A 15430-nucleotide genomic window follows, 5' to 3' on the forward strand; every position below is an offset into this window, starting at 1 on the left:
CAGTTCTTACTCCACAAAAGCAGCCCATTGCAGCAAATTGTAGAGACACACAGTGTCTTAATTATGAAGCTGACACATCTCGACCAGTGGCTTTCTCAGTTCCAGCAGCATCTAATATACATGGTGCCTATAAACTTATAAATAAGCTGTCATTTCTCTCATATAAAACTTTTTTTAAGTTAAAAAAATTCCTTAGTGGATTAGTGTACTGGCTGCATCACGTTCTTCTTTCAGAATGTTATTGCTGACTCCCTATTTAAATTTAATAAGTACTTTGTGGTGACAAGACTCATTATGTAATTATTAATATTCATTTGCCATGAATATTACATAAAGTAAAATATTACATTGCCCTACATTGCTTTTGTCTCGAACGGAAGAGTTGTCAGTGCAGAGATTAAATGCTGTTCAAATCCTGAGGCAGGGTAGAAGCAAGTATTCTTGCATGTTAAACAGTCTAAGATGGAAGGCAAGACTGGCACCTCCACTGACGACTTCTAAAGAAAATGAGATATGGGAACAGAAACATGGGAGGCCTAATAAAGAACACAGCTCCAAAGAAAAGAAAAGCACACCTGCTTCAGGAGAAGTTACTGCATTCAGGGAATGCTCAGGACGTGTCAAACACTTATTTTCCGCTCAAGAGAGAAGAGTCGCGCAATGCATACAGAACAGCCCTATAGTTACTCTCACTGATGTTGAGGAATACACACATTGGTGTGGTATTCTCACACCAATGACAGCTTTGCACGTGGGGTGAGACACACAGTATTGTGGCTACTAATGTGTGAGGTCTGAGTCCACAGACCTGGGTGACATCGGTGCCCTTCTACCTATGTGCCAACGGCTGTCATCAGAGGAAGTGGAAGGGCCTCCAGCCAGAGCCAACCCTTCTGCATCCGGTGCACGACAGGTGCCTGGCTGGCCGCTGGGAGGATCGTGAAGTGGGCCATCCATCCACAGAATCACAGTTAGATTGTGTCAAAATCTGAGCTGTGTGCAGGGACCTGGACCATTCATACAGGTGTAATTAAACCTGTCAACCCAAAGAAAAGGCGGGTCACTTCAGAAATCATCAGTCACTTTCACCTTACGCTTGAGGAGGAACTGGCTGAGAAGTTCGAGAAGCCTCACGTGTTGTCTTCCTGGGCCCTGCTGCCCAGCACAGATGACCCTGTACTGAGTGAGCACCAAGCACTGGTGTTGTCTTCCTAGTTAGCATGGAGTGACAAGATGAGGCCCCAAAGTCTCAAAACCACAGAGGAAAAGCCAGGGCTCTCCAAAGTGAAGGTGCCCGGATCTTTTCACGTACTTTCCATTCAGACTCTCATGGCCTACAGGAACTGAACAGGCAGATCCTTTCAGACGGGAGGCGGCCACCTAAGGCGACTCACTGGAACTCAGCCCCGGCTTTCCTCTGGTACTAGCCTAGAACCCAAGGGTTTCTTAGTAAGCCCCAGGGCCTGGGGTGCAATGCTGGAGCTGGCCAGGTGGGGAGCTGCTCATGTGGGGACAGCAATGAAGAGCTGGGCCAGGCAGTGCCCACATTGCTAGCTTGACCCGATCACTCCTATGGCCCCAGTGTCCTCTCTGGCAGCATGATGGCCTGGGTGGTCTCTAGGTTCCAATGAGATGGAGAGTTTGGCTTCAAGCGGACTCTTTCAGTGGCCAGGATTATTTTTAGAAAATGATTTGCAAACATTCCCATTCTCTCATTTCCAAATCAAAATTCCTTCCCGGGGCATTTCTCAAAAATCCCTTTGTAAATATCTTTTATGGAAATATTTACCCAGTACATTAACCAAAACCACGGGATTTAAAGGATAAAACGGGTCTAGAGTTTACACAATGCGGATTCTTTCTGGAAATTCCTAATCAAAATCGGATGTTCGGACGACCTGCCAAAATCTAGACATTTCAAATCAGCACCAAACTCAGCCTGAATTCCATTCACAGCAGCCTCTGGCCACCACACTCTGTGGCCACCTGGCCTCACTGCTAAGGTCTCCCACTCACCCCCCTCCATTAGCATGAGATTAGCATAACCCTTCCCTAAGAAGCACTAATACTGCGAAGATGAGTCCATGGTTTCTGAAGTTGTCAGCGGACTGTGAACACAACTTACCATACAATATAAAGAGGTGTCAATATTTTTTAAAATTGTTTTATTTTATGTGTATGGGTGTTTGGCATTCATGTATGTCTGTGCACCATGTGTATGCAGTATTCAGGTAGAGGTATCAGAGCTCCTGGAACTGGAGTTACATACAGGCTGCTGTATAGGTGCTACATGGGTGCCGGGACTTGAACCCAGGCCCTCTGGAAGAACAGCCAGCTCTTCCTCCTCCTCCCATTCCTTCTACAAAGATTCTTTTCAGAGCTAGAACTGAGGAGTTCAAGCATCCCTTACAAGACTGAATCCCCACATAGTTTCAAACTTGGAAGCTTTACAGTCTGTGGTTTGGAACCGACTGTGTTCTGACTAAGCCGTCTCCCTACACGAACATCTAAAAAGAAGCAAGCTTGACCTCTAAAACTGAGCCTCCTTCCAGACTTCACAGAGCAGAGTAAAATCAGAGTGCAATAAAAGCAAGGTCCACACGAGGCGGACAGGCACAGGAACCTCACTGACACAACACATTCTTAAAACAGGCTGTTAATGTGCCAAAAAGCAGCTTTTGTAAGTAAAACGTTACTGTGTGATTCACGAGTATCTCTCATAATTCGCAGCAAACAAAAGTTATAGAAACTTTAAAATCAGGAGTAAATGCAGGACAGGATACCAGAATGGGAAACAGTTCATAATTCTGGCATTAGCTCACTATCAAAAACAGCCCCCGAGTGAGTATAAAAACACAGCTTTCAACCATCTATCCCAGAAAGCACTGCTGACAAGCTTTAAACACTCCAGCAAAATTAATTTCAAGATTAATTTAGGAGGGTGTATTGGTGATGGGAAGTACCGCACCTGGCAATTCAGATCCTCTTCCTGAGCTGATTTCTCAGACACGGCTTTATTAGTATCAGTATTAGTATTAGTAACCCAGACAGGGGGGGCTAGAAGTCTGAGTTACGGGTTTTCAGGCTGTGACCTGTGATTGCCAGCTGTCGTCATCCCTGTCCCCCACGTCCCCCACCCCCCACCATTAATGCAATCTCAGAAAGCCTGGAGCTCGGACAGGGCCTCGGGTAGTAACATGTCAGAAGGTATTGCCAGCAGGGCTTCCTTACCTCTCGTTGTTCTTCTTACCACTGGAGGAACTGCTGGTAGAACCCGTGCGGTTGCGGCTTCCTTTGGAGTCCCCGGAGCTCTCCCTCCGGCCACCTGGGGACACTCGTTCAGAAGAGCTGGTCCTATTGATGCTGCAAGAAGGACAGGCAGGTGAGAATGAGGCCTCCAGAGGTGACTGGCCTTTGCTGCTGAGCATATCGAGGTACATGGGGTACACACTCGGGCTAGCTATCATACTGCCATGTAGACAGAGGGGTCCAAAAGCCTTACTAAAGAGATCAAAAGGCTCCCACAATATCATCTGGAATCCCTACCCCTGCTCACTGCCTTTGCAACTGAGGCAAGTGACTCAGCTCAGAGTCACAGAGGAGACTGAGTCACAGACCCCCTATATACCGTGAGAGGGCTTTGAAGGCCCCGGACCTGCCCTTGGAGAGTGCTTCAGTCTAGATCAGTGGCACTTATCCAAGGGTGACATTATCCCCCAGGAGACACCTGGTAATGTTTGGAGGCATTTCCGGTCACCACTCGGGAAGGGGCTGCTACTGATGTGGTTGGTAGAGGCCAGAGAGACTGCAGATCACCCTGCAGTGCATGGGGCATCCCTCAGCAGAGGGTTACTAGGGCAGCAACAGACCTGGCTCAGGAGAGCTCATGCCAAAAGCACAGCAGGGACAAATGCAGACAGGGTGCCACAGGTCACGGCAGAGGCATCTACCACAGGCGAACTAACTACCTTTACTGAGAGTCTGAGAGCACACGCGCACTCCGCTTCAGGCACACGAAGAGAGGGACTGGAATGCGGGAGCCTGGGAAAGCACCAACAGGGGCTGGGATGTGTTAAAATTACCCACACAGAAGAACCTGGTCTAGGACAGCCTTCTGCTTGTGCCTTTTCCAGAGATGCCGTCCCCAGGGGCATACAAAGGGAACACTCACCACTAATAAACTATACATTTATTTGAAAACAGTTCTTTGGTATACCTATGATTTCCTACTACTGAAACGAGAGCCAATTTGCATGCTAATGATGTGATTGTTTTATTTTGACATGAAGATTTAAATCTTAGCTGTAGATCTGATGCTACAGGGCGTAGAGTATCTTCAGTGTCTATCAGAACTCACTGATATTCTGGTTGAGTAACTGTGGACGCCAAGATCTCTACTTCATGTAAATTTGTAGTACAAAGTGGCAGAGGTATAGTTTAGGATCATATCAGAACTTGTTGGAAATTCTGTGCTAAAACTAAATCTATTCAGTGATTTACAAAATTCAAGGCTGTAACTCAAACAGCAATTCAAAGATTATTTTATTTTTGTTTTTATTATGCATATACACAGGGTGTGGGTATGGGTGAGGATGTGCACACATGTGCACATCCACGCACATAATGATCACTGGAGGCCAGAAGAGGGCACTGGATCCCCTGGTGCTGGAGGTCAGGCAGTTCAAAGTTACCCAGTGTGGGTTCTGGGGACCAAATTCTGCAAGAGCAGCATGTGCTCTTAACCACTGATCTATCTCTGCAGTCTCAAACAGTAATTTTAAAAATTCACACATTCTAACACCATAGAATTTAAAGAATGTTATTAGAGACATCCATGCAGAGGAAGGACAGTAAGAAAATACTCACTAAGCAATTATGTACCTACAAGAGCAGGAGACTTTGTATATATAGTAAAAACACCACAGTTTATTATAGCACGATGATAATAACCCAGAGACAGAAACTGGGGTTCAACCTAAAGATCAGAAAAGCAAAACAGCCAGTCACTGGCTCTTACCTCTACCTCAGTCCAAAATGGTGATCCTGCCTCCAGGACTCTCAGAATGAGACTGTATGTGAGAGCTATCTCCTCCCGTCTTATATTCCTTTCTAGTGCTGGGATTAAAGGTGTGCACCACTGGGATTAGAAGCGTACACCACTATGACTACTGGTCACCGCTGCCTGGTCTGTAAGGCTGTTCAGTGTGGCTGTTTTACTCTCAGAACTTCAAGCAAGCTTTATTTATAAAAATACAAATGAAATACCACTACAATTTATAGTATACATAGCCTGGAATATGGACCTAGGTGCTTCAAGCAAACTTCCCTGGTACTGCAGGCATGATAGCGTGTGCAGCGCAAAGTGCACACCGTGTTCAGAACCAAGGCTGCAGCGAAGTTACACAATGCCACACCGGTGGGTGCTGTCACAAACCTCTGCTTCATTACGCATTTAATTTTGAGTTACTTTTTGGCTGCTAGTTGTTCAGAAATCTTTTACTCTTGCCTTTTTATTCATAAAACTTTCCTGATCCCTTCATTCAGTCACTGACACTCATACATGCTTGTCACACGCAGTTGAAAGTACGGTCTAGGAGAAAGCAATCAATCTATTGGAATTCTAGGTGTGTGTGGTGGTGCACACCTTTAAACCTAACACTTGGGAGGCAGAGGCAGGCGGATCTCTGAGTTCGAGGCCAGCCTGGTCTATATAAATCAAGTTCCAGGACAACCAGGGCTGTTACACAGAGAAACCCTGTCTCAGCATACACACACACACACACACACACACACACACACACACATACACACACACCATATATATCTCAAATGGACACAACAAGGAGCCTGGGGACAGTGAAGATTGAGTGTTCCCCCCAAAGCATCCAATAATTTCACTCATTGAAACCCTGACTGTGTACCACTGTTGGAGATGTGGTCCTTTGGGAGGTAATTAGGTCAATGAGCACTGATGGATATGGTTAGTGCCTTCATAAACGGGGCCCCCGAGAGTCTTTCTCCTCCCTGAGACACAGTGAGAAGTAGGCTGCAAGCCAGAAGAGGACCTCACAGAATCTGGTGAGTGACAGAATCCTACTTCCAAACCATGAGCAACCAACCACTTCCTCTTCTGTGGCTTGTCAGTCAACAGACTTGTGGTATTGTGGTAAAGCAGCCAAAACTCCCTAGGTGAGCCCAGGGCCAGTACAGGCTTCTCTGGAGGCCCCTTACCTCCCTTGAAGGCCAGTCTTGAGATCTTTCCACACCAGCCAGTCTGGCATCCTTTGCAGAGCCTCACACAGGCCAAAATGGATGAACTGAATGGATGAAATAATGAAGCTTCATCCTCTGCTCCTGCTACAGGCAGAGTCGGGCTGTTCCGTGCTCAAGAGGAGTCAGTATGGCTGGACACATGGAACTTGGTGGTTACATGCATGAGCGTGCAACTCACGTCACGGTTGGGACAGGACTATTCATCTGGTGGCTATTGAAGGGTGTCTCTGTGCCACCGATGTAGGGGAAGCAGCAAGAGCAGAGGGAAGAAAATGAGAAAAGCTCCCCACTCCCAGGAAAGTGCCTTTTTAGGAGCAGGTTGAAAAGCTGGCATGGAATCAGGTAGCAGAGACAGGACAGAGAACCTGGTAGCATCGTACAGAGAAGTGTGGGATGGAGTGAGATTATCTCAGGAGCTGTGAAGGACATGCCCTCTGGGGGGAAGACAGGACATCAAATCTCATAAAGTAGTGGGCAGGAGCTGAGGGACCTAAGACAGCAGGACCCCACCAGGGCCCAGTTCCAGGATGAAACCACCCCTGTGTGCCTCTAGCACAGGCAGTCCCTGCTGGGCTCCTGTCACTCATCCATCTTCCTTTCTTGCCATTCTTTTCCTCCTTGATCTTTTCCTCCCTCAGTCCAGCCTTCAGCCCTCTTCCTCGACAGTAACCTTGTGTTATGTGCCAGCTTTTGAAAAGTCACCCTGTTCTCAGAGTGAGCAAATGTACTCCAAGTGACGGTGACCATGATCGTTTTTACACACGGTCTTTCTGGTGACTGCAGGGGCTTTGAATCTGAGTCACCAGGCATCTGACAAAAGGCTCTGTACGGGCGTGCCTAAAGGTCAGCACATGGTTTGTTCTTTTTTTTTTAAGTTTTGTTTTAGAATGCTCAATTTGGGGACAAGAAAATGACATGTCTTAGGACAGCTCGATTTTTCTGAAACCTAAAATTACAGTCTGGAGATCAGAGAAACTGTTATGCCCAGGGTTCACCATCCTCCCTGGATGAAAACCCGTGGGAGCCGTTGAAAGGGCCCTAAGAGACAGCAGTGGCAGAAAGAGACCCAGAGCGTTGCCTCTACAGTGTCCCTGTGGGAGTTCGTGTTAAGTTCATGGCAATTTATTGCCCAATGGCATGGTAAAGCCCATCTATTATCCAGCTATGGCAAACACTAACCAAACTCGAGCCGGCGCCTGGAAGAGGCGACAATGGAGGTTGATGAAGGGAACAGCGGCTGATGGGAAATGGATACTTCCCGTCATACAAAGATTATTTCACTTAAATCTCACACATTAGCTGCAAGAATATCATCACCCTCGGCTTGCAGATGACGAAAATAAATTCAGGGATATCCAGTGACTTGTCTGAGCTCCGGAGAGTGGTTGGGTTAGTGGCTGCAGCCCAGGGTCTCTCTGCTGGTCACCTAACCAGGACCTTCCTGCGGGAAGCCTCCTTAGTCACCCAGTAGCGATGTCAAAGGGGTTATGTTCCTGCAGGGCTTTGAGGAACACCAGCTCTGTATATCTGATAAGTTTCTACAATTCCAATATATAACAAAGTGATATAGTTATACAGCCTAAGCCTTGCCACATGGGAAGCCCTGGATAAAGCCAGTAAGCCATCATGTTAGAGTGGGGGGGAATGAGGATTACACAGCAGATCTAAGCTCCTTCGCCTTGGCATTGATCTGTTCAGAGCTCTGTCCACATATAAGAGTGCCAGTGCGGGAAAGCATTTTGTTTTTTAGATTTATTTATTTTTATTTTATGTGTATAAATGCTTGCTTGTGTGTATGTATGTTATTGCAAGAATGCCTGGTGATCAAGGAGACCAGAAGAGGGCATCAGGGTTCCTGGAACCAGAGTTCTGTTGTAGGCTGCTGTGGGTGCTGGTACCTGAACCTGGACCCCTACAAGAGCAGCCAGTGACCTTAACCGCTGAGCTGGCTCTCCAGCCCCAGCGGAAACTGTAATAAGCTTCAGAAAACTGAAGGCTGCAAGCATCAGAACAGACAGACACCATGTTCCACTCACACAGCGCAGCCCAATTCATCACAGCTCTTGTAGGGCATTTGTCATGTGCACATTTGCATCAAAATGTTAAACTTTAAGAAGGAAAGTTACTATTGTCCTATATGCAGGGGAAAAAAAGAAATAAGACATTTCCTTTTGAGAACCAAGAGACCTTATGAATTAAAGAGGATTTAGGAGGACTCAGATGGAGGACTGAAAACAAAAGCTTGGAGACATTGCAGCAACAAGGGCAGTCAGAGAGAGTGGGGCTGTGACTCGCTGCAGGAAGCTCCCTTTAATCACCAGCAGGGAATATCAAAGACCTTACAGTCCCTCTGGACAGCAACTGAAAACAATGCTCTTTATCTGGGACATGGCAGGGGTACCAGCTTGCAAGAGGCCTCACAATAACACAGCTCATCTCTTGGTGATTGCGGGAGGCTGAGTGTTTTCCGTACATAAACACCAGCATCTCTTCCCATTTGCTTCTCTGTCTCCACCCCTGACCCCAAACTTCTAAGTCTGAAGAGAAGGCAGCTTTTTTAGTTCATTATATATGCGTTGAAGAATTCTTGCCAATTTGAGTCTCAGATCTGATTAAAAAAAAATTTCTGCAGAGGAGATTGTGACATTCCTCCTTGTGATGAGATAATAGCTCTCAGCCCAGGAAGCTAGAATTATGGCTTTCTGTCATCAGAGGATTTGAACTCAAGAAATGTGTTTCTCCAAAATTTCACAAAAAGGTCCTGAATACTTACAATGAGGGGGAATCTTACCAGAGCTCTAAGACCAGGGTTTCTGTCAGTGAATTAAAAACTGTGACCCCACTCAACAAACAGTAGGCATTGACCATGCTATGCTGAGTGCTGTAGGGACCAGGGTCGTAGGGACTTTATGCCCTGCCTATTATGAAATATCTAGTTCTGATAGACTGAGATAACACACTTTAATAATTCAATAAAAATGTTCTTTCCTATCATTATGATAAATATGGATTAAACTGTGTCTTTCAAAAATTCCTTCCTTATTTTGTGTGTGTGCCCGTGCTGTGTGGTGCGTGTTGGTGTAAGGACAGATGCGTGCACCTGTCCATGTGCATGTGGAAGCCCAAGGAGTGTGTCACGTGTCTTCCTCTAATGCTCTCTGCCCTTCCCCTTGGTACAGGGTCTCTTACTGAACTTGAAACTGCGCTGGCAGTTCAGTGGTCCCCAGAACCTTCCCATCTCAGCCTCCTACAGCGCTGGGGTTTCACACATGCACAAGTACGCCAGATTTCTTTGTGCTGGTGCTGAGGACCTTAACTTAGACCCTCAGGCTAGCGCAGCAAGCACTCTTACCCACCAAGCCATCAATCCAGTCCCTAAAACCTTTGTGACAGAACACCAGTACTTTCCCAGAAATATCACCTTAGAAAGTCTTAGAGAAGAAAAACATTTACCGAACTGCATGGTTCCCCTTTCACAGAAAAATGACTACTTGAGATATGGGAATGGCATGGTTTCTGATAACCAGCAGGGGCCAATTGGTTCTCCCTTCCTTAACACCATAACCACCCCTTCTCCATCTTATTACCAACAACAGATGCAAAACCTATATTCCATTAACAATGCCATTGTATTGGATCTGAGTACAAAGACATATATTAAAAATAGCAGGGTCTTACCCTTCATTCCAGTTAGACCTGGAACTCTTTTTTGAAAAATTGTAACACTACTTGGCTCAGGATTCTTATTAATTAACTCTTACATTCTAAATTAACCCGTTTCTATTATTCTGTATTTTACCACGAGATTCGTGGTTTGCCGGTGAGGTTCGGGTATCATAGACCTGGAACTCTTATAGACTGCCCCCTATACACACCACTTGTTTGGTGCTGGTGGCAAGCAGACTGTCTCAGGCTCCCAAGCACTGAGACGATAGAGATGAGTGGCCCTGCCCAGTCTAGAAATGACTTTTCTAAAAAAAATCAAACGAAGTCGGATTTTGCTTTTTGGCTCTTTGCATGGCGTGTGTTTCTGGCACTGACTTCTGCCAGGTCACACATCCAACAACAGCAGCCTGACTGTTTTTCCAGATGGCCATTGGCTGTTTGGAAGCAACAGCTACTTCACTCTTTCGGTCTCAGACTGGCACAGCGCACTTTTTAAAAAGATGTCTGTACCGGATTTGTTTCTCTGATCTCTGTTCACACTCACACCCCAATTGTTCTTCTCTGTTAACTCCCCCAAGCCCCCAAGACAATGAGCAATTGTCTCTTTCTTGTGCACGGGGAAACTGATGGCCTCAGTAGTCTACAGAGTAAGGTGTGACCTACAATATCTTCCCTGGATTTTCTGCCCTTTTTCCTCTGACAAAAAGAAAGAAAACCTCTTCCCAAGGATTCCCAAACAAGGGAGCCCAGTCCCAGACTAAGTTTTAATTGGCAACACAATGCATGACCGACCGCTGGGGCTGGACTGCTTCCAAAGGGGATTTTGTTCTCAAGCACCAGGCTAACAGTCCCAGAGCCTTCTGCTGAAAACAAACACATGCATGCCCCCCAGATGTCCCAGCTTGGTTCATTTGGAGTCGCGATTACAACAACATTCTTCATGATTGTAAATGTGTTTGTGGAGCCCAGCCTCCACCCTGCTTTAACCTCCACGTTCAGGAAGGCTGACTGGCTTCTTTCTGCTGTCAGAACCTTTCCTAATGGGAGCCACTTCACCACATCACAGCTAGAGGCGGCTGTTCCTGCCTCCAGCTTCCCCCAATGAATGGGAAGCCCATGGCAGCCTGGAGAACCACAGTCCTCCTCATTCTCAGCGCTGAGTCTAGCAAACCACACACATCCAGTCCGAAGCTCCATGCTGAGAACAGCAGAGCAGGTGAATTGCATGGATCACTTTGTAAATTGAAAAAGAAGTCTAGCTGGGGGTGTGTAGCTCACGGTAGTGATTGCCTAGCATGCATAAGATCCTAGGTTTAATTCCCAGTGCCACAAGAAGTGTCAATACTACAAATGGGGGGAGGAGAAGATTGGAAAGAAAGAAAAGGAAAATCTACAGAGCTAGAGAGGGCATGTTTAAGCACACATACTCATATACACTTGCACCTTACACTTGTGTGCATACACACAGCATTGTAGCTATGAGTCATAATTTTTTCCCCTCCTTCTCTCCCTCTTCTGCTGATGGCCCTCACTACCCCAGAGCCCTTCGTACTGGGCTGAAATGAGGTAAAGACCGAGATACCACCTCACTTCACACCTTGGCAAACCAGAAAAAAACAAAACAGAGGGCTGACAGACGAAAGAAACCAATAAAGATCAGCACAAGAGACATGGACACATGGACATAAGACAGGAAAGGAAAACCAGCAATCCCAGGAGCTGGTTTTATAAAAAGACAAGCAGAATCCAAATACTTTCAGTGAAACTAAAAGAGGCACAGAGAGAGGAGTTTAAATACTTAACGGGTGAACTGAAAGAATGACCATTGCAACTGACGTCACCCAGGAATATAAAGAATTCTAAGAGACTTCTATGAATAACTGCACATTGGCAAATTGGATAGCCCAAAGGAAGTGGATACAGTCCTAGTAGATAACCTACTAGGAATGAATCATAAAGAAATTAAAATATGAACAAGCCCCTAATTAACAAGGAGTCTGAGCAGCAATAAAAACACCTCCCAAAGAAAGAAAGTCCCAAACCAATTGGCTTCACTGGAGAGTTCTATCAAACACGGAAAGAATAATTAGCATCAACCCTCCTCTTCAGAACTGAAGGGGGCAGAATAGTTCTGACTTCCTTCTATGTGACAAGTACCACTTTGATACCAAAACCAGACAGAGACACTACAAGAAGGCCAATATCCTTGATGAAAATCTATTAAAAAGATCTTCCTTTAATCCCAGCACTTGGGAGGCAGAGGCAGGCAGATCTCTGAGTTTGAAGCCAGCCTGGTCTACAGAGCGAGTTCCAGGACAGCCAGGACTACGCAGAGAAAACCTTGTCTAGAAAAAAAATGGGGGGAAAAGATTGAACAGAGCCAACAGGGATTTATAATTTGAATGAAAAGGTATCTCGACAGATCAGAATCAAACAATGTAATAATCGCAGTAACAGATGAAGAGCAAACATCACACAATCATCTCAGTTGATGCAGAAAAAGCCTTTGAGGGTCAGTGAGGTGGCTTAGTAGGCAAAGACATTTGCCATTCAAGCCTGAAATTTGAGTTTGACCAAGCTTGGGACCCATGTGATAGGGAACTAACTCCTGGAAGTTGTCTGCTAACCCCACATGCATATTGTGGCATGTACACATGCCAGTAAAACAATAATAAATAAAATATAATAAAAATTTTAGAAAGAAAGAAGTGATCAAAAACCCTTTCATGATAAAGACACTCAAAAAAACTAGGAACAGAAACTGACTACTTCCCACACAGCAGAAGTCATACAGGAAACCACAGCCACTGTACACAAGGATGGAAGGCTGAAAAGACTCTCTCCAAGATGGGAGAAGAGCAGCAAGGCTCACGGGTGCCTCTAGCACCCAGCATAGTACTAGGAATGCGTGCCACAGAGTTAGACAAGAAAAGTGAACCATCCACAGTGGAAAGGAAAAGCACACCTCTGTAGACAACAAATGCTAATATGAAACACAAAACTTTTTAAAAACCACACACACACACACACACAAACTACGTAGGGAGAGAGAAGTCCTGGGTTGGATGTGTATTGTTTGTCCTGGCCATGGCCATGTCAGGAACCTCAGTGTCTCAGCCCCGTGACAGAGACAGAGCCTTCCTCCGGTCCAAGTGCAGATTCTAACTGTGTGAGGAAAATGACCACAGTAGCTCTCTCCCCCAGATTTTTACAGACTGCCTCTACAAAGATTAGCTAAACATGCCTCCCTGTTCAGCCGTACATCATAACTCTACCTCCTTGATTTTCTGCACGTAATAACCCACTTCCTTGTTCAGTTGTATCTGCGTAATAATCTTTTCTCCTTGATGAGTTGTCTATAATAACACACTAAGCTTCCACATTGCTGAGGCGACTTTATCCAAGAGCCTCGACCAGTTGATTCCAGATCTTCTGTGTATGTATGTATGTGTGTATGTATGTCTTCTGTGTATGTATGTATGTGTGTATGTATGTCTTCTGTGTATGTATGTATGTGTGTATGTGTGTATGTATGTCTTCTGTGTATGTATGCATGTATGTGTGTATGTATGTCTTCTGTGTATTATGTATGTATGCGTGTATGTATGTCTTCTGTGTATGTATGTATGTATGTATGTGTGTATGTATGTCTTCTGTGTATGTATGTATGTGTGTATGTATGTATGCATGTATGTGTGTATGTATGTCTTCTGTGTATGTATGTGTGTATGTATGTCTTCTGTGTATGTATGTATGTATGTATGTGTGTATGTATGTATGTCTTCTGTGTATGTATGTATGTGTGTATGTATGTATGCATGTATGTGTGTATGTATGTCTTCTGTGTATGTATGTGTGTATGTATGTCTTCTGTGTATGTATGTATGTATGCATGTATGTCTTCTGTGTATTTATGTATGTGTATGTACGTCTTCTGTGTATGTATGTATGTATGTATGCATGTATGTCTTCTGTGTATTTATGTATGTGTGTATGTATGTCTTCTGTGTATGGCTGTCTATCCCTTATTCATTCCCTCATGGCTCCAGTCCAGTCCATCCCTGGAGTTATGCAGGCTGTGGCAAAACAATCTTAGCAAAATTTCAAGATTTAAAAAAATCAACACACAAAAGTCAGGTATATTTCCATATGATCTGAAAAGAAATGAAGAAAAGATTTCTTCTTATTACAACATTAAAAATAACAAGCTACTTAGGACAAGTTTTCTCAGAAGGTAAGCAACAGGTGCACTATGAAACCATACAGATGTTTGTAGATCAGAAGACTCAGAGGCCAGATTACCCACAGCAATCTCTGGATTCAGTGCAATCCTTAGTAAAACTGCAAAGGCAATTGTGCTAGTTAGTTTTTGTCAACTTGACACACATCAGACAGGCCAGTGGGCATGCCTATACAAGGGGCATTTTCTTGATTAATGATTGATGTGGGAGGGCCCAGCCCATCATGGGCGGTGCCCCCCTTGTGCAGGTGGGCACTGTATAAGAAAGGGCTGTATAAGAAAGAAGGCTGAGCAAGAACAGCACTCCTCTATGGCCTCTGCCTCAGTTCCTGCTTCCAGGTTCCTGCCTTAAACCCCTACCCTGGCTTCCTTTGATGATGCCCTGTGACTGGAAGCCAAACAAACCTTTTCTCTCCCAAGTTGCTTCATAGTGCTCATTACAACAACAGAGAAGCGAACTAGGACCACAGGATTTGCAGAAATCGATAACCTAATACTCACTCGAAATCTCAAATCCCAATCCCATCACCAAATCTCTCCGGGGGGGGGGGGGCACAAAAGGTGGGGGTGAGGGAGGAAATAAAGATGGAGGGCTCACATTTCCTGATCTTAAAAGCGCAATGATGGGGGCTGGAGAGATGGCTCAGAGGGTAAGAGCATTGCCTGCTCTTCCAAAGGTCCTGAGTTTAATTCCCAGCAACCACTTGGTGGCTCACAACCATCTGTAATGAGGTCTGGTGCCCTCTTCTGGCCTGCAGGCATACAGACAGAATATTGTATACATAATAAATAAATATTAAAAAAAAGCGCAATGATGAAGACATCAAACACTAGCAACGAAGGTAGTTTTAGAGACCAGTGGTTCAGAATAGTGAGTCCAGAAATATACCGTTGCACAAATGGACAAAAGATTGCTAATAAAGGCAGCACGACTCCCCAGTAGACAAAGGACAGACTCTCTAACAAATGAATACTGGGAAACTGGAAATACACACATAAGGAGAATGAGGGAGGAGCTTTGCCTTATAGGATGTCTAAAAATTAACACAGAAGTGACTAATGACCTACAATTAACACCTAAAACCTAAGTACCCCTAAAAGACAATACAGAGGAGAAGTCTTAGAGTGTGGGATTCAGTTTCTTGAGCTGACACCAAAAGCAAATATATTCTGCTCATCAGACCATAATCTGCACGTCCTGAACACCTCTTGATGTCAAAGCAAAGGCTCAGCAGAACGGAAGAGCAATCT

The 15430-nt window shown here is 45.1% G+C and overlaps 1 protein-coding gene across 4 annotated transcripts in view; it reads right to left on the reverse strand.

Annotated features, from left to right (window-relative positions):
* The window catches only part of Eml1 (EMAP like 1), a 157937-nt gene that overhangs the window by 41383 nt on the left and 101124 nt on the right, over positions 1-15430 (reverse strand). For all 4 annotated transcript variants that reach the window (XM_057782213.1, XM_057782215.1, XM_057782212.1 and 1 more), the window contains one exon: positions 3232-3363. In XM_057782213.1, coding sequence (XP_057638196.1) covers positions 3232-3363 — 132 coding nt within the window. The remainder of the gene's footprint in view (positions 1-3231; positions 3364-15430) is intronic.

The sequence above is a fragment of the Chionomys nivalis genome, chromosome 10 (assembly GCF_950005125.1).
Source record: "Chionomys nivalis chromosome 10, mChiNiv1.1, whole genome shotgun sequence".
Classification (NCBI taxonomy): domain Eukaryota; kingdom Metazoa; phylum Chordata; class Mammalia; order Rodentia; family Cricetidae; genus Chionomys; species Chionomys nivalis.